The 19674-nt window shown below is 36.1% G+C and overlaps 2 protein-coding genes across 3 annotated transcripts in view; one reads left to right on the top strand and one right to left on the bottom strand.

The window, feature by feature from the left end:
• Nucleotides 1-5533, top strand: part of B3GALT2 (Beta-1,3-galactosyltransferase 2) — an 8462-nt gene extending 2929 nt beyond the window's left edge. The window contains exons 1-2 of one of the 2 annotated variants that reach the window (XM_014943467.1): nt 2388-2463; nt 2635-5533. In XM_014943467.1, coding sequence (XP_014798953.1) covers nt 2771-4039 — 1269 coding nt within the window. In that variant the 5' untranslated portion in view covers nt 2388-2463; nt 2635-2770 and the 3' untranslated portion in view covers nt 4040-5533. Of the gene's footprint in view, nt 1-2387; nt 2464-2634 lie in introns of those variants that run through there. The other variant, XM_014943466.1, reaches the window with a different exon arrangement.
• CDC73 (cell division cycle 73) overlaps nt 1-19674 on the bottom strand; it is a 110209-nt gene that overhangs the window by 45195 nt on the left and 45340 nt on the right. The window lies entirely within an intron of this gene.

Genomic DNA, 19674 nt, shown 5'->3' with positions numbered 1-19674 from the left:
AAAAAAAAAAAGGGTTTCAGCCATTACAACTGCCTTTTCCGGGACACCACCTCAGTGCATCATGGAAAGACAGCACCTCAAAACAGTTGTCACTTCACACAAAAATTTACATAGCTTGAGATTCTCATTTTCACATATTTCCATATGAAAGCAGGTGCACAACAAAACACTACCTCAGTTTAAATTTAAACACAGATTAATAGTGCAGTGCAGTATTTGCAACTAATTACTGCAGTTTTAGAAATGGAACAATTTGGTGTGATACAATTTATCCGAATTCTAGTTGCTACTCCACATTCGTGAAATTCTGGTTTTGACTTTCTTCTTGAACTGCGTACGCATGCAAAGGAACAACAATTAATCAAATATGCCCACGGTTGCCCTCTGGTATCAGACAATTAATTTCCCTGAGATCTAGGGTACCCTTTGAAGCGACATTTATGTTTGCTTATGCAGAGATATTTTTCCCAAATAGCTGAGTGTTCATTTAAAACTCACTGCACACTGCAGACAAACTAAAAATTATTAGTTCTGAGGGCAGGCTTTTATTTTCTAAGCATGCAAAAGCAGGTGCAAGTGGTCAGATAAGCATAAGTCTACATTTTCTTCTACATAAGGATAATGTCTGAATTAAAGCAGCATAAAAAGAGTAGTATGGAATTTCAGGTTAATTCTCAAGCTACATACTTTAGACACAGATGTTTAACAGCTGTAGACTGGAAAACAATTTTTAGAAAGAGAGCTCAGCTTTCAGTAAGTGGCACCAGTCCCAAGCAGTTTAAAAAAAAAAACAACACAGAATCAAAAATACTTTCGGTGAGGTTGAGAAGAAAATTCATGAACGCTGTGTAACAGCACAACGACAGGAAAGAGCATAATAGATCACTAGACAAACGTTTTGCTATTTCAGAAAAAGAATTAAGGAGCAGTGTAGCCTTTTAAGATACGTTTCTGTTGTTACAGAGCAGTTAAAATCCCCACTTACGTGCTCCTCCTAGTGGAGTTTGCAAGGGACACCATTCCCACTCGGTGCAATGCTGCTTCCCTCTTGCTCCCAAATACTGTGCATGAGGTGTCTTCTGCATACACGTTATTTTGTTTATATATAAACTGACACACAGTAATTAAAATAAAGCTCAGTTATACGTCTCTCCCTACCCTTTTGAAATACAAATTTTCCTTTACATGAACCAGGCAAATTGAATGTTGTCACACACATACGATTTAATGATATATTATTCAACTGCCGTCTCATCTTAAATTACTTCCTTCCAGTGTAAAATCCTGTAATTTCCCACATAACATGTCACTTAGTTTTTAAATGCAGAAATTAATCCAAATATTGGTTTTAGAAGGTAGCAAAGCAATTAATAAATTATACATTTATATTAGAAATAGCATTTTCTATGGACTCTTGTTCAACTGTCATCCTTTTTCCTATACAAAACCCTAGGGCCCAGAAGTAAATTGGAGCAAATTGAAAATCACAAACGAATTGCTACTGTGCAGTGAAAGGTTCATTTACGAGATGATGTGATCAGCTTTTAATATGCAGCATCATGAAGCTGCCATATTGACTCTGCTCTTGAATATGAAAAAAATTGAAGAAAAAAAATGAAGCACAGACTACTTTGGCACTTTTTCCTACAGCTACAGCTGCTGGTAACACCACTTGGAATTTCTGTATGATATCAGCATTATAGTAGTTACATATAAATTTACAGAGAAAAAAAAAAAAAATCATGTTCCTCAGATAGTCTGCCAAAAACTTGGTGCTGTACAATTTTCCTTCCAGTAGATAACATTTACCTAAGATCTCTGCCTACTAAAAAATCAACAGCTTAATTTTTCGTCAACTGCACATGAACCTGGCACAACAGCCAAGTGTTCCATTCAATATTTTCCTTCAATGTGGCGTAGAAGGTTAAAGGTGCCTGAAAGGTGACCGAAAATGTTACCCTGCGTTACCATCTGAGGGCTGTGCAGTGAGGTTACTGGACCCTGAAAATTAATTTTGACAGGTGCATCTTCTCATTGACTTTCTGAACACAGTCAGGGCCGATGGAAACACGCCAAGCAGTGTACTGTGACTAACACAACTCTGCCATAATCAACCTTGCGCCGTCTGTCCCACCACCAATACATGACCATTTTGCAAAAAAGGTTTTTAAACTGTGAGCTGTACTAGCCTCTGCACGTCAAATCAATTTTAATTAATGCCAATAAACCTTCCATCTGGTATCAAGGCCTTTTCATTCAGTCCTTCTCAAACGCTGTACAAGGATTTCACAGTCAGTATACACGAAGCTATTTATGTCTACTTCACACTTCTTCCTGCTAACATGATCAATTTATTATTTTTTCTTTTTATCTTTGGTACTCAGGATGTTTGTCAAAACTTCTACTGTGAAAAAAGCATTCTTAAAAGCTAACAAATCAAGTCAACTTTAATCATCAAAAAAGGTTGGTTTTTAGCATGAAAAAAATAATCAAACTTTACTTATATTAACATGGGTTGTTTTTTTAAAAAATGAACTCAATTTTATGTCTACATCTACTTTCTCATTGTCACCTTCTATACTATGAGCATGTAAAATTTAAGATATCTGATTTTCTTTTTTTATATCTTTTCAGACTGAGCCATTTGGAAACAATTACTCAACATTAACAAAAGAAAATGAATACCAAAGAATAGCAGTGGATTCAAAAACGATCGAAAAAGCATTTTGCTTGGCCATTGTCTCACATCCCATCATTGGATTCTTACAACATGCTTCAGTGGAGAAGACGACACTGCTGCTTTGCAAAGATGACCTGGAATACCAAAAGGTCTCTCTTTCGCACCCATCTCATTGGCCTGATCTCTCTCGTATTTCTTTTTGCTATGTTTCTGTTCTTTAATCATCACGACTGGCTGCCAGGCAGGGCTGGGTTCAAAGAAAATCCCATGGCTTACACTATAAGAGGATTTAGATCTACGAGAAGTGAGACAAACCATAGCTCTCTAAGGAACGTATGGAAAGACGCCGTACCTCAGACACTCAGGCCTCAAACAGTCACCAACTCCAACAACACGGATCTGTCACCACAAGGAGTAACTGGCTTGGAAAATACACTCAGTGCAAATGGAAGTATTTACAATGAGAAAGGTACCGGGCATCCAGCTTCGTATCATTTCAAATACATCATCAACGAGCCTGAGAAATGCCAGGAGAAGACCCCTTTTCTAATATTGCTCATAGCTGCAGAGCCGGGCCAGGTGGAAGCTAGACAAGCTATTCGACAAACTTGGGGTAACGAAAGCCTGACACCCGGCATCCAAATTGTTCGTATTTTTTTGCTGGGGTTAAGCATCAAGATAAATGGATACCTCCAGCGTACAATACTAGAGGAAAGCAGGCAGTATCATGACATCATTCAACAAGAATACTTAGATACATACTATAATTTAACCATTAAAACTCTGATGGGAATGAACTGGGTTGCATCTTACTGTCCACATGTTCCATATGTTATGAAAACTGACAGCGATATGTTTGTCAACACTGAGTATTTAATACACAAGCTTCTGAAACCAGAACTTCCTCCAAGGCACAAGTATTTTACAGGTTATTTAATGAGAGGTTATGCACCTAATAGGAATAAGGATAGTAAGTGGTATATGCCACCTGATTTGTACCCAAGCGAACGTTATCCTGTATTCTGCTCTGGAACTGGTTATGTTTTTTCTGGAGATTTAGCAGAAAAAATATTTAAAGTCTCCCTAAGCATCAGACGTTTACATTTAGAGGATGTCTATGTAGGGATCTGTCTTGCCAAGCTGCGAATTGACCCTATGCCTCCACCCAACGAGTTTGTCTTCAATCACTGGCGAGTTTCTTACTCCAGCTGTAAATATAGCCACCTAATTACCTCCCATCAGTTCCAACCTAGTGAACTGATCAAATACTGGAACCACTTACAACAAAATAAGCACAACGCCTGTGCCAATGCAGCGAAAGAAAAAGCAGGCAGGTATCGCCACCGTAAACTGCACTAGAAGGACAACGCTCCCTCTGTCAGACGTTCCCCATGTGCAATTTGTAAATACCGCTGAACGCATGTACAGTGAAAATGGATGAGCTTAATGGGACAGCCTTTAGTTGATCCCCATCACATAGTGGAGTCTGAAAATTATTTTTTTAAGTTAAAAAAAAAAAAAGCATAGCTCTCGATAACACTAATATTATGAAACTATAACCAAAAGGTTTTCCCAGAAAATTTGAGGAAAAAAAAAAAAGAGAAGATGGTATATAAGGATTTTTGTGTTAATGTGCAATAATAAGCATGCACACTTTGGTGGTACAATTGCTGATTTATGTGCCAATAAAATATAATTGAGCATATTTTCCACACTAAAACTTTGTTTTAAAAATGCATTCATAGCTGTAGTTCTCTCCAATGTAATGATTTCTTGTTATCTAGAATTGCTATGAAATGAAAAATGAGAAACTAGGGAAATGCACAAAGGGCAGATCAGTTTTACCTCCAAATACCACATTAAAATCATTACATGCTTCATTAAGGTACAACACATTTAGCAATGTCACATTTCCTATTTAGTAACACACTACCAATTAACTCTAACACACTAAGAAAGTACTCTCTTAAAATAGGTCCAGTTTGGGGAAGGTTGCTTATTTTGGTTAGGAACGAGGGATAAATGAAATCAAAGTTGAGAAGATTGCCGCTTTGCACATTACCTTCGGAAATGCAAGTGCCGTTCTCAATTCAACTGTGGATTCAACTAGATTCTCCTCAAAAAGCTGACTAAAAGTTACTTCATTCTCTAGAAGTTATAGGGCGAGCTCCTAAAAATCTGGTGCCAAGTACCATTTGCCTTGGCATCTTTAATAGCAGATTCAATGACTTTGTGTAATTTCCTCACGTAACTTCAAGATAACTCAAAGGCTGATCAGAAATGCAAAATGGAACTTCAATTCTTTCACTGTAGTCTCGGAAATGTCCCATTTTGCGGAAAGAGGGAGAAAACCAAGCAAATCTTTGTTCATTTTGCACTTTCCTGCCTGCCAAAAAGGAAAAGGATCAGTTAAATGAAAAATAGGCTTGCTGGAGAAAACTAAGCCACACACCTTACTTTATAGGTGGAGAAAGCTCGGTCATGGTAAGATTGAGAGTTCCAGATAGCAATGTGGGCAAGAACAAAATCTAAGCAATTTTTTAAATTAAAGCCACAACACGTACCACTGAAAAATATGTTGTGCGAAGTAGGTTAAGTCTATTTACAGGTTTCCAGTTTTTTAACAAACAGAACTTTAAAAGTTTATTTTACAATGAAGTTACAGTGGAGTTTTATCAGATTCAGGTTATTACTGTTTGTCACAGTGCCAGGGTAACCAATACCCACCTCTGATTTAGCAGCAAATGATGGAACTGTGATTAGTTTTCTGTTTGACTGGGACTTTTTAATTGGATAAAAGACAAATATTTGATGTACTTTTATTATTTAATAAAATTGATTATATTTATGGTCTTCAGACTTCACTTTTTATGGGAAAGCTGCTCAGGAATAAATAAATTTCTAGCTTTAGCATTACTTTTAGCATGACTTTTCTAGTTTTTCCTAATTCTGAGAGCCTAGTTTGCATGTCGTGCACAATACACAGATCACAGCAGGTTTTTTTTCTTCGTAATGAAAAGGCAAATCTTATTATTCAGCACTCTCAGCAGCCCTAAGGCTGACTGTACCCAGGAACTTACACACATGAACAGACTGTATCACACTGGGCTGGCCCTCTGAAGAAGTTCTAGGAGTTCTTATTGAAGATGGGAATTTGCTTGCCACTATTTTTTGGGGGGGTTATCATTCACTGTTTTTGTCATCTGCTGTATTTGAAGTATGGTAATAATTTTTCAAAATACCTCAAACTGTAGAAATGTCCATTTCTGGGGAACATAAATGTGTGTAAAAATAGTACCCCTCTGCAGAAGACATTGCTCCAACTAGATTGGAAGTGCATCTACTTAGTTTTGGTGATGATTATTGGCATTCATGTAACACACAGAGACGCAAGCTACATTAGAAAAAGTCTTTGGGAGTGATATTTTAACACTCATTTGTGGTTTTCTTCATGGTCCATCTGCTGCCTCCCTTCCAGGTAACTCAGGCCACAGTTAATATCCCAGCTGAAAGCCACCTGGCTTAAGTTAACTATATGCAAGCTTTATACAACAGTGCAAGTTTTAGACAACCACAGTTAACTGTTGAAAGCCAGCTACTACTCAAGGGTATTTGGTTCTGGAAAACTTACAATCCCATAAAAGCCTCTCCTCAAGTAATGCTGGCCAAGAATGGAGTCCATCCTTTTGGAGAGGACTTCAACACTGTTCCCTGCCTTCAGCACTTTCAAGCTAGACTGTAATGTACTCTACTTGGATTTTACCATCTCTGGCTAGTCCAAAACGTTGTTACTGGATTCTGGGTATAGTCCAAGAGGTTAATGACTAAACTTTAAATAGTTTGGCACTTGAATCATGAAGTTTAGCAGCCAAAGAATCTCTCGGGTCTTCCACTTTGGAGCTCATGCACGATGCCGATCTGCCTGAGCTTGGCAGAATTACGGTACAATGCCTATGAGCTCAGTATAATCAAACTTTTTGCTAGTTAAAATACTAGTGAAGAGTATAAGACAGTATATAATAGCTATTTTTAATGCCCTTTTAAGGATCCAACGTAATTTTTAAAAATTTATATTAATGTTTGGGTACAAGTTGAAACTACTGTATAAATATATTTGAATGATTATCAAGACAGCCGAAGGTTACTTAAATCATTTGCACTGAAGTACTGCTTTGTTACACAGTTCATTACAAAGCTTTCAGAAGGAGGGACAGCTTGTATGATGAAATACGCAATTACGGAATGAAAAAATCTACATTCCAGTCTCTTAATGTTTTTACCGCTTTCTCGCTTGTGTTAAAGCTGTTTGCTCCCTCTACTAGAATATAAAAACAGTTCTTGTTAAAAATAGTACAATAATTATTTATATAATTAAAATCTTTAACAAATTCTCTCACTTCCTTTCCCCATGAAGCAAGACAAAAAAAACCCCATGCATTTTCATTAGCAACAGGATACAAGCTTGTATCTAAAAGTTTAACATGTCTGCAGAGCAGAAAAAAAAAAAAGAATTAACTACACTCATGGAGGTATATAAGTTTGCATAATATTTACTTTAAATATTTTTACTTCTCTGTGCCTTCTTCAGGTTGAAAACAAATACAAAAAGTCATAATGACTCAACATTTATTATAGGGAAAATCATGCAACATCACCAGTACCATTATGGCAAAGAAAAATCTTAGTAAAGTGAAGCACGGTCATACAAACCAGAGATTGGAATGCTGTAATTTTTCCCTACTTATTTAACTTTCAACTAAATAAAGATTTACACATTGATAATAGATGACCATAATTAAGTTCCCCAAACAATTGTTATTCACCAACAACAGAACTGTTTCTTTCACATCTCCAATTAAATCAGTGATGTGGGTATCTTGCAGACCACACATAGATTTGAGCACGGAAAATGGGCAACTACAGGCTTTGGTATAATACAACTGATCCGCTATAGTCTGGAAAAAAATTACAGATAAAGGTTGTTCCAAGCCTCAGTGGCTGGTCTGAGGAAAATTCACTGTCCATTAAGATCTTCACTTAAATGCTATAATTTTTATGTCCTATAAATTTAAAATCATATGATGGCAGTGATCTAGAAGAGATGAGATAGACTGGCTTTCAGGTTAACCTTACTGGAATAGCAATTCAAAGTTTGCTTTTCTTTGCAATACAGTAATATAAAATGTGTCAGCCCGTATTTACAAAATATTTTCAGAATATATTAACATGTTAAGATATGCACTCACTCTCTCAAAATCCATGCTAAATCAGGCACTAGAGGGAAGCGCCTAGAACCCATTACTTTAGACTGCCCCCCTCGTTTAACTAATTTTTCTGATACATTAACACAATCCCCAATCATACTTCAACCTAAAATATCTATATAATTCCACAGTGCAAGAAAATTTTCTCTCTTGAATGAATACACATTGAAATGTGTGAAAAGTTCCTAGGAGGAGATGAAAGGGAGAGGGAAAGACGCTAATATAGAAGCCACTATTCCTTTACATCTGTGCTACTATCAAGAACAGGCTTGCAACTGATTTGCAAAAGCATCAGTAGTTGTTGGCATATTTTTCCACTTTTAAACCCCATTTCTTAATCCCTATTTCATGCTGTCAAATTCCACAAATAAATAAATATTGGACAATTAGTTACTCTACTACAATAACTGCACCTATGAAATTTTAAGAGCATTATTGCCCTTTTCATTTCATATTGCTCTTCCAAAACAGCCTGCGATTTGGGTGGCACGCAGCCTCACCCTTGCTGACCGCAACGCTTTCAGACTGCAGATCATACCTAAGAGGAATGGCATTTGCTGTGTTACTACAGATTAAAGCTCTAGCCCGTCCAGTCCTGCCCCCCCATCTCCAGTTCTGCTTCCTTAGAGCCAGGCAGCCTCGGCGGGGGGAGAGCAGGGGGGATGGAGGGAGGCAGGGAAGCTGCACCACCAGCGATGCAACGCTGCACAGGGAGAATGTAGGTCAGAAAGGAGAGAACATTTCTCCGCTTTGTACCCACGGCAAGAGCGAAGTCAAAGGCTTTCCAGGGCAGGAGGCTGGGGGAGGGCTGTGGAGAGCAACTTCTTACAGTAGGTCAGTCAAAAAAAGCTCTTGAACATCAGAAAACAGAAGAGTGAAACTAAAAACACAGCAACTGACCAACACCTCACAGGTTAAAAACTATAGGGCAGGCTCGGCGGGGAGCGAAAGCATTAAAAGCCAGGACAAATCAGAAAGCAGGATCTGAATTTCTAGTGACAAGTGCTTGCACTTCTCCCCCTCCAGAGAAAATAAAAATCAATTAGGCAAATCCGTTCTTCTAACAACATTTTTAGTTTGTGGTTGCAGTGCATGCTTTTTATTATGGCCTGAACCAAAGAAATTGTAAGACCTGACACGATGGCAGGAATAGCAGGTCAGTAACTCCACAGAGAGTATTTTGCATATAGGACTGTCAGCACAAAGTCAAACCAAAAGCTAAGAAAACTAGATAACCCGCATCCAGGATTTACATTTCATTTTCAAAGAACGAGTTAATTCCAGTCTTCATTTGTCCCCGGTTAACTTGAGGAAAAAAAAAAAAATCTAGCCTGGTACAATATGGAACCTTCCTTTCACAGTTAAATGACTGCAAAGGAATTTAGCTGAACATGGGATACGGATGAAAACTACCACGTTGCCATTCTGATATTACCATGGCAACAGTTACAAGAGCTTTCTTAAGCATTTAAATCTGACAGTTTTCATGATAACACTAACTGGATGATAGTAATGATGCATTTTGGTTTGCAAGTTAGCTGCTGTGTAACTCAAACCACAGGGTATGAACCATTCCCTTTGCTCTTCTCAAGACTATGCTTGTGGTCAAAACGTTCTGACCGAGACAGTAACCTTGAATTACCACTCAAAAAAAAAAAAAAAGTCCCTCCAGCACAGGGAGTACTCACAGCTTACAGCTTTATGTACTCTCAAAGGTTTCCATTTGAATGCTTAAGTTGTGCAGAGCTGGTGCACAGGGTGGAGAAGTCGAGACTGCTAAAATCTTTGACAGGATTTCCCTCAAAGGGCTTCCATTTGCCTGGGAATGAGAGGAGCTTAAGAGGAGAGTGAGTTGAATTGCTGCCAATATTTTCCAGGTATCATTTGCCTGAGAGAGGAGGAGGAGGAAACCAGTGCTTTTCTATACTCTTTATCAGTTTGTAACCAATAAGCACTTCTGAAATTAAGAAAACACTGCAAACTGCTTTACCTGACTGGAGGCCAAGGTGTTCTGAAGAATATACAAGTATCCCTCCGAGGACAAGTTCATCAGAACAAGCGCATCCATTTCCTTTTAGCCCATTTAACTTTATCTAATATTAATTGACATTTCAACTGTTTAATATGAATATTTGGTGAACCACTTGCTCTGATCTCCCAGATGCTCAGTGTGGGCATAACGGGGAAGTCTCTTTTTCTTCACCTCATTAGAAAGCGAAGTGTGGGAAACACGTTTCTCACACTAACATTTTAAGGACACCAGCTTTGATATTGTCTTGCAATTAATTGAACCGAAAAAGATTAAGAAACCGAGAACAGTGTAAAATCCTTAAAGGTTTAAAATTTACCCAGATAACAAAAATCAGACATGGGGAAATAGCCATGCGTGCAAGAATGTAAGTCATTAATCTTTTCAACATAAAAAAAGTCCTCAAGTAGTTAAGTATTCCCAGTTCTTTCCCTGTTAAAACTTTTTAAAGTTTTGTATTAAATTAAAAATTAAAAACATCCATGCCGTCATAAAAACACCAAGTTCCTCCATTCTTGAAAAACCTTAAACCCACCACATTTTTTCTTATGGAAAGGCTACGTGTTCCCACATCTCAGTAAGCTTGAAGTTTAAAACAAGTTAAATCAACTGCCACAACAAGTCCTTTGTTAATAAAATACCAAAGAAGTCACCAAGGAAAACAAAGACATTGCTCACTCCCTTAATAAATATTTAACATATCCTGCATTTAAACAAGCTGAGGTCTACGAAATATTTTGAGAATTAAAGAGATTCTAGGTTTCACTCAGGATTTCTGTGTCACTGTCATCACTTCCAAAAGAAGCATGAATTTAGAATACAAAAAAAAAGAAAGTACGTCATAATTTAAGCCTGTTGTTCCATAGCATATAGGTTGATGCAAGATGATAAAACAATAATGAAATACTGGAAAACACCATCTGTGACTCAGTCAAAAATTTAGTACTGCCACTTAATGCAAATGCCGGTCTTTTTATAGGCATTCCTCCAAAGTCCACCTAGGCATTGATTTTTGTAGACATAAAAATTCAACTCAATTATCCAGACTTCTGAATCAAGAGAATAACCAATTTCCCATTGTATCACCTTTGAATAATTTAAAGTATTGCATTTCATTGATTGTTTTTTAATGTAGAAAAGGGTAACATTTTTATGTGCCAATAATTTAAAGAAACAAGATTTCAATTCAGTGGTACTCTTAACAGTACTTAAAAGGCTAAAATAAAAGTAAATATCATATACATACCTGAGGGGACAACTAACACATCTGTTCCTCAAAAAGCAAATTACAAAACTTATGGTGTAAGTGCACTGAGGCACATCAAAGCAAAAAAAAAAAAACAAAACCAAAACCAAAAAAACCCAAAACCAAAAAACCCCAACAAGCCCTCAGAAACCACATTGTTCCTATATAAATGTATATTCAACAGAACAGTATTTTCAATAATGTCTCTATTAATGTCATGAGAAAATTCTACCTTTTAAACCTGAAATGACTTTTAAAAGTTGAGGCAGCAGATTACTTCTATGATTACACCAAATTTGAGACTGTTTATCTATTTTGGAAGTTATCCACTTTGCTGAAAAAAGCTAATCATCTTCCTGAATTCTCAAAATCGTAAAAAAAAAAAAATAGAGGAAGAATGATAATCAAATTTTTTTACTTTACAAAAATTATAATTTATTCAGATTTAAAACCCACAGTTACTATGTCATACTATCCAGTTATGAATTACCCCCTTTTTAAAAGCAGGGAAGTTTGCTTGTCACATCCAGCAAATATATGTGGGTTTTTTTTTTTATAATCAGAATTCAGTTGAGAAATGAATGCTGCAAACAACTTCGGATATCCAACTTTCATTGAAGTTAGTAAACAACTTCTGTCACTCATTTGGAGGCTTTAAGCCTGAGTAAAACATAATGCTGCCATGTTCATTAAAAAATGCACGGAGTCCCTCAACCATTTATTTATTTTTTTTTCCCTTCCACCATTTCCTCATTTTCTACTAGTAGAAGTTAAACAGTTTGAATGATTTATTGCCCAAATTTCATGCTAGCAGAGCGGAATGGAAAAACTAGAGTAAAGTACACAATTACATTTCTTCCCTAACCCTCCGTCTATTCATCAAAAAACTTTACACACATGAACACACACTTTCTCTAACATCTTCTGCACGTATTCCATAATATCGAGCCATTTTGAAAAACACTACTTTTGTTGCATGTAAGACTTCCTATGACAACCAAATATTAATATTTTATCTCTTCCAGTTCTGCAAGAGAAAAACAACTGAATCTTGTATTAAAAATTTTTCATTGTAAAAGATTTTACATGCAATAAAGGTTTCTTTTCCACCCATTTCTTATCACAATGTTCTCTTAGACTTGTGAGCACCTGAACTATTAATATACTTGGATTAATAATACCTTGATTTACTCATAGAACAGATGAATCCTAGAATGTTCATAACAAAATTGATCATCATGAGCATTAAACACCTTTTCTTTTTTCTCACCATCCATGTACAATTAAATTGTGGAAAGCAGTACACGCTATCATTCTAGGTAGAATATAGCACAGTACTTTTGCATCAGGTTGAAGTGCTTAAAAGAAAATATTCACTGGCAGAGTCATTTCAGCATACACAACTATGATCCAGTTTGAAGTTAAGATAAATTGCAGAGCTGGATGGTGCTCATGCTCTGAAAGGATGGACCGATTCAATCATGCCAGAAAGTTGAGTACCTGGCCTTCACACTGTTTATCATATCCAGAAGTATAATGTAATGTGCTGGATAATTTCCATTATTTTCTGAGACACTTAAAGTGTCTTGGGCAAAAATAGCTTTACATATTTGCTGAACAGATTTTACACTGGCTTCGTCAGTTACTTGAAGTCAAAAATTATCACAATGAGATGTGTTATCATAGACAAAAAAGACTGCCTCCCACCATGGCCAACTAAAAAATTTTGTTGGTTTCAGTGGCAAATACAGACACAAGAATCCATGTTCATAGTTTGTCCCTGGCTTTTGGGAAGTCAAAAAAATAAACTTCCTTTTATAATGGCTAGTAAAGTTTTCTTTTCTTGCTGTCCTGCTTACTTTTGACAACTACCTCTTCACAGCTAAACTTTTTCTCAAGTTATCAAAAAAAAATATGCAGTAACCCACTCGAAGTGAATCTCTGCAAGACACAATATGAAAAACTAAGCATTTTTCTATACAAACCCCATAACAACCTCCGTGGCCACCCAAACACTTCAAGAACGTGCTAACGATGAAATATTCTCTCCCTCAGAGAAATCTCTAACCTCTCTTGTTTTAAACAAGTGAACAGTGACTCCATAGAGATCACTTTTTAAAAAAGCCATTCGGAAGAGATGACACAAACCTGTCTGTTTCTGATAAATACCAAACTACAGTTTCTGACTTTTCCATACAACATTTTCAAAGCTTACTAGTAAGCTTGAATTCTCTACATGTCATCAGAGAAATGGTCATATATTTCAGACTCTTTGCTTATAAGTGCCATAAGATGATATTTGCCCAAATCAAACTTACTTGTTTCAATAGTTAGCCAAAGTTAACCAATACAGATTTTAAAAAATCCAGTAAGTATATATAAATGTTACTACCAACACTCCCTCCCTAGCAAGTTGACAAAATTTATCCAAAAATTCACAGAAATGTTACCTGAATTTCCCCATTAATTGAAAAATGTAAGGATAGAACACAGAAGTTCATCTATACAGATTCAACTATAGGGATGTTTTAATCTGAGACTACACCATCCTCCATATATGCAGTATAGGAGCACAAATTATCAATTCACTTACTTTGCTACTGCTAACTAAATTAAATGAAAAATACCCCAAAAACCAGTAGAAATAGTTTGCAATTGTTGTCCATTATTCTAAACTTTTAAAATCAAGACACTTTAGTAAGTACTACATAGTATATCTCTTTCCATTAAATAGATTTTTTTTTAATATGCACAGAACACCAGCATTATGAAAATTTTAAAAGTTACTGACTTTACTACTGAATTTACATGAAATCCAGAAGATTTTGAACAGCGCATGCTGAAAAATGTGCAGTCTTTACAGGCTGGTTAATAAATACCATTGTAGTTCTATATAATCTAGACATTAATAAATACTATTGGAGTTTTATATAATCTAGCCATTATTACCTGGACTGAAGAGCAATAGTTTAATTTTATTTGTGGCTCTGATTCAGATCAAATCTGTAATCCCATGCGAGCTAGTACTGCACATGCACACAACACTAAGAAATGGGACCTCAGCAAGGAGAGAAGCAGGAAATGCACATGACAGTGCGGGGAAGCTGCTCCCAAACTTACTGGGCTACCAATGATCTAAAGGTTTATAAAGATTCAAGTGAAGGTAAGAAGTCAAAGCATATTAATTTAAATGCTTTCAATTCCCACATGAGTTTTTTTAATGTAGGAGTACATTGGCCTTCACTCACGGTAAACCAAGGAAATTAAACTACATCTAACTAAAGCAATTTTATTCCTTAAGACATCACCAGCCAATGGCAAATTAATGCACTGTAACTTATGAATGTTGATGTTGTACACTTTGGTAATTTGCTTTAACTTGCTTGAGTGCCTTGATCTAGATATAGCCTTAAGGAATATTTGTATATTATCATCTTAGATTGCATCATCCTTTGTATTAAGGAGCAAAGGTTACTTCTGAATAGCAGAACTGACGCACTTGCTTTAACAAGAAAATGCAGACAATTGTTGAAGACTCTTAACTTCCTAATGACTCTTAGCCATGCTCAGGTGGCAACAACTTCACTCTGAAAAGACCTGAGGTGTTCAATTACAAATGAAAAATAACATCAGATTTTACCCTTTAAAACAAATCCTGTATCGGGGAGCTCAGCAGCTTCAAAAGAAGGCTGGGAGAAAGTTTCAGAAGATCCTCAAGTCCCTGAAGGGCACTGACAGAGAGTCAAAGGCTACCAGGACAAAAAAAGGCTGTGTTTCAGACACAAAGGTGGGGTATTTTACCCCCTCCAAAGCTATATACAACTAGTGTTCTTTGATTAACGTTTCCATGAGTGTAAAGGCACTTCCAGAAGTCTGTCTGTCACAAAATCCATAAACTTGATGGAAATCCAGGAAGATTTGGTGCTGAAAAAGGCAGATAACCTGTGAACTTAAACTATTAAATAGCTCCCGCATCAGCTGCAGGCTGGAGGCTTCTTCTGGTTAAGAATAAGTTTATATCAAAAAAATAACGTCTGTGAATACTGCTAGAAAGCACATGGGGTCCCACCACGAGTCTCTCCTACAGCAACTTGGTAAAAAGGAGTACGCATGACCTCAGCCAAAGCTTTATCAATGGAAAAGAAAAATATCAAAAGATTAATCAAAAGAATTGAAAGCTAACTAAGCCCAGATGTAGATAAGTGTATACCTTTTTATGTAGAAAGTTTCTAAGTTTTCAATATTTCAGAGTGAAAAACAAAGAATTAAAAAGTGAAATTCAATTCACATAACATTTAAATTCACACTGAAGTATAACAAATTCATTACATATTAATGTTAGAGTGAACCAATTATTAATAAATAAAACCAGAATACAACCAGAATATATCTCTTTCCTCCACCAAGATAATGTCACAAAGCACAAAAAGTTTAAAAACTCCCCATCATCTTCAGACTTGCCAGAGAACCTTTTTCTACTTCCTTCACCCTTGAGAACAGAAAACATCTGCCCACCCCATCAGCTTTTAATTTTCTTATGGATGGAATTAATTTAGCTTCCTTCTGGGGATGTGGTAGGAGGAAATTGGCCAAGCCTACTTGAGCAAAAGTGAGTCTTTTGGTTTTGTTTTCTGTTGTGTGGTTTGTTTTTTTTTTTAAGGGTAAAAAAAAATCAAAACATATTTCTCAAAGCTGTGAACATTCTTTAGTTATGCCACATTTATGAAGTATCAATATATCTCTATGCATTTTAATACAGTTTAAATATGGCTTCACTAAAGAAACATCACTTTACTGAACATAAGCCAGAAACTCCTTGAAGTTCGCCGAATATTAAATGTCAGGTTTATCAATCATTTTCATTCCACTTATGAAAAGCAACAGAAAAAGTCACATTGTTTCCTTAAAGGTATGATTCTTATTAATAACCGAGAACTTTCACAAATATTAGTATACTAGTAACTACTGTTTAAATTTATACATTCTTGATCTTAACCTGGAGGATACTGAGTACTTATTACCTTTTATATTCCTCTCAGCTCCATATAAAGAAGTGAGAAAATAATACTTGAATATAATTTTCTGTGTATTGTAAATTTCCATCTATAAAATGTTACCTGCATATGGATTATTGTTATGGTACTCATTGTTTAAAAGGAACTATTACCTAATTCATATTTGAAAGAATTACAATTCACACTGTTTGATAATACAAACCAACTACAGGCAGCTTTCCAGAGAAGAAAATAAAAAGACATTAAGAGTCTTGCTGAGAATTGCTAGGAGAAGGAATATAAGACATATTGAATATGTGATTTTCTTGTACAGTACAAGAGTATGAACACAAAAATTATCTGTATTAAATGTTTAGTACATCCAAATAAAGGTGAGCAAACTGCCTGATTAGGATATTCCTTTAGTGTGAGTGGCAACTGTAACAAACAAGTAAATACAATTTTCAAAATATTTCAGGTACGATCAAGGAAGTTGATTTTACATGTTCAAATTTCTTATATGAAATGAGCCAAGTACAAAACTACCCTTTTAAAACCAGGTGTAATATTACATTAGACCAGGCAGTCCAGGGTCTCTTTAATTTCAATTTCCAAGACAGTATTATCATCCATTTAGTACTCTAATATGTATTTTACTACTTTAATCTGCATTTCACCTGCTGTTCAGGTCCAGATATTTTTGGAAGGTTTTTCATGACATTATTTTCAAGACCTAATTATACATGTGAAACCTACTATAAAATTGGTGGTTTGTTACAACATACAATGTCACCCTAAAACAGAACAGATTTTATAGACCAATATGAGGTAGCTGCATATACTGTGCATATTATAATATATTCTATATGTATTAGCTAAAAATATTTGGCTTAAGGCCTCATAAAGCTCTCTCCATCCAGAAGTCTTTTCTTTCACTTGGTAACCACAATAAAACACATTTGATCAGATAGGTTACCTTTTTAAAGCTGCATTCCATTTTCATTTCACTACTATTGCAATCTGTTTGTCTGATTTACATCAACTGCTCCAAAGATAACTAGCAAGTGGGACTGATGAGTACTGCTGCATGATGCACCCTCAGGTCTCCTTATTCCAAAGGAAAAGGAGGGAGGTTTCTCCCTCCCTCAGGAAACACATTTGTCAGTGGCCTGCTTTAGTAACACTCCCTCCCTTCTTCCACAGTATGTTTTCAACCTACTTTACAATTTCAATAAAACCTGTAGAAAAGTTACTGCTTGGTCAACTTTTATGAAAGTTGCTGGCCAGGGAAATGAAACCCTCAAATTACTGCTCTCAAGGAGGGAAAGGCAGACAATGATTCTTCTCTATCTCCTCAAAAAGGCAGCATCAAGCCACCCGAAATCAAACATCTCTAACTCCTCAACCGCACCTCCTTTCAGGTCAAGGGAGGGTATGAAGAGATACCCACTTTACTTAGGCGGAAGAGAGACTTAGGTGAAAAAAATATGTTACTGTTATTCCCTATGAAGAAACCTAGAATTTAAAAAAAAAAAATTCTAAATTAAAAGTGCTATGAATTTACAGCAACTAGACTGACAGTTAACTACAAGCAAACTTATCACATCACTACATCACTTTGCTTAGTCACACAAAATTTTGTTTCACACTTTAACTGAATTTTAAAAGCGTATCTCTTGCTTATGCACAAAACCCACTCATGCACCTTTATGGAGGGAAAGTGTCATCTGCTTTTAACCTCAAGAAGCCAAAAAAGCAAGCTATTTTAATGCCAATAATACATCCTAAGTTTCCCAAAGCAGCAAATGAACTGAATAGTTCAACAACCTAAAATTTAGTTTGCCAAGTGCAATAGTTATGTAAGGTGAAATAAAAACATGCTTTGTTAATATTCATGTTGTATGAAATCTAACCAAAAGTTTTATACCCTAATTAATAAAAAAAGTATTTGTAAAAAACCCAGTTGTTCTTAAGGTTATTTATCAACTTCTTTTGATTTACCAACTGTTTTAGGTAAGTTTAACATTCTAAGTACATTGGACTTCATTATTTGAAGGAGAAGTACTGAAGATTAATATGTTCACACAGTAGCAAACACTTATCTGAGAATCGATTTTGCATTTTAAAAAAAATAGAATTTTTTATCCCAAAGAAATTTGCATACACATTATATATTCATCAACTCACAAGGATTAGAAAACAGATGACTTTTTTCACCCAATCAGTATCCTCAGTGTTAAGTCTGAAGTCCTATATATATTGGGTTCCTGTAACTTAGAAAACACCTAAACCAAAAACCTCCAGAAAATCCCGCAGTCCTTTTGGGAATAAAGAAGGATAAAACAGAAAGTGGTAAATGAAAATTAAAACAGACAATATATCTTTCAACGCTTGCCTACATGCACGTTCATACATACTCACTTAGCTTAGCAGTGTCTTTAAGAGAGTTTTAGATTAATAAAGAACAAAGAACCATCCTTCCAGCAGCAGCGATGCAAGTGGTTTCTGCAATAGCATATTGCTCAGTGAAAACAAATACAGCTCCAGATGGCAGCTCTGCAGATTGCAATCACAGGTATATTCCGGAAGGTATGATCAGTACTGCCTAAATGCTAGTTGAGTGAGCCATAACTAATGCAGAGTTCATTATATAGTCTTTACAGTCATTTACCTAATGAGAAAGCCTACACTGAAACAGACTGTATTCAGGACCACCAGTAGCAAACCTGAGTAAACCAGGACGTGCCTAAACATTGTCCTAGCAAAGACAAAACACATTTCAACATCCTGAATGCGAGGATGCAGATGCAACAGCGTGTGGCTGCACAGAACGCAGGCAGATTAGCACCTGTATTCAGATGGAACAAGAAATGGAACTAAAATCACATAAAGTTATAGACCGCAATATAGTCAGCCTTAATCAATTACCTTCCTAAATGGTGTAAGAAAGAAGTGCCTTAAAGACTTAAAAAAATCACTTATTTTGCTATTCTAACTGGACCTTCTCATTCATGATGTTGCACTACATTGAAATAGCGCTGAATGACAGTGCTTATAGTCTGTCCCTCAAAAGACTAAGAACCAGGGTTCCTACCTTAGCATTTTATTTACATTTGCCTCTAAGGATCTGTCTCAATTCTGAGCTCTGCAGAGAGCAAATCACCAAGTAGCAAAGTGTCAATGGTATAATCTCAACAACTGAACGAAGGAGGAAATCTTGACTCGGTCATCTCAGACTAGTTACATAAATGGCTCAGCTGATCATGAAATACTCAAATCGCAACTGTGATTTAGCTAATGTATCACGAATTGTGAAGGATGTTAGAAACCTTCAAAACTTTGTTAAAACTCTTACTCAAAGAGAATGGGATGGCTACCCATGTGATTATTTTGGCAAACGCAGATAACACTTGCAAGGAGAAAGGATGTTCAAATGAACTGCCTTCTGGTCCCCATCTGTC

The sequence above is a fragment of the Calidris pugnax genome, unplaced genomic scaffold (genome assembly GCF_001431845.1).
Source record: "Calidris pugnax isolate Ruff unplaced genomic scaffold, ASM143184v1 scaffold63, whole genome shotgun sequence".
NCBI lineage: Eukaryota > Metazoa > Chordata > Aves > Charadriiformes > Scolopacidae > Calidris > Calidris pugnax.
The sequence above is the reverse complement of the archived record's forward strand: the minus strand, read 5'-3'. Positions and strand labels throughout refer to the sequence as shown.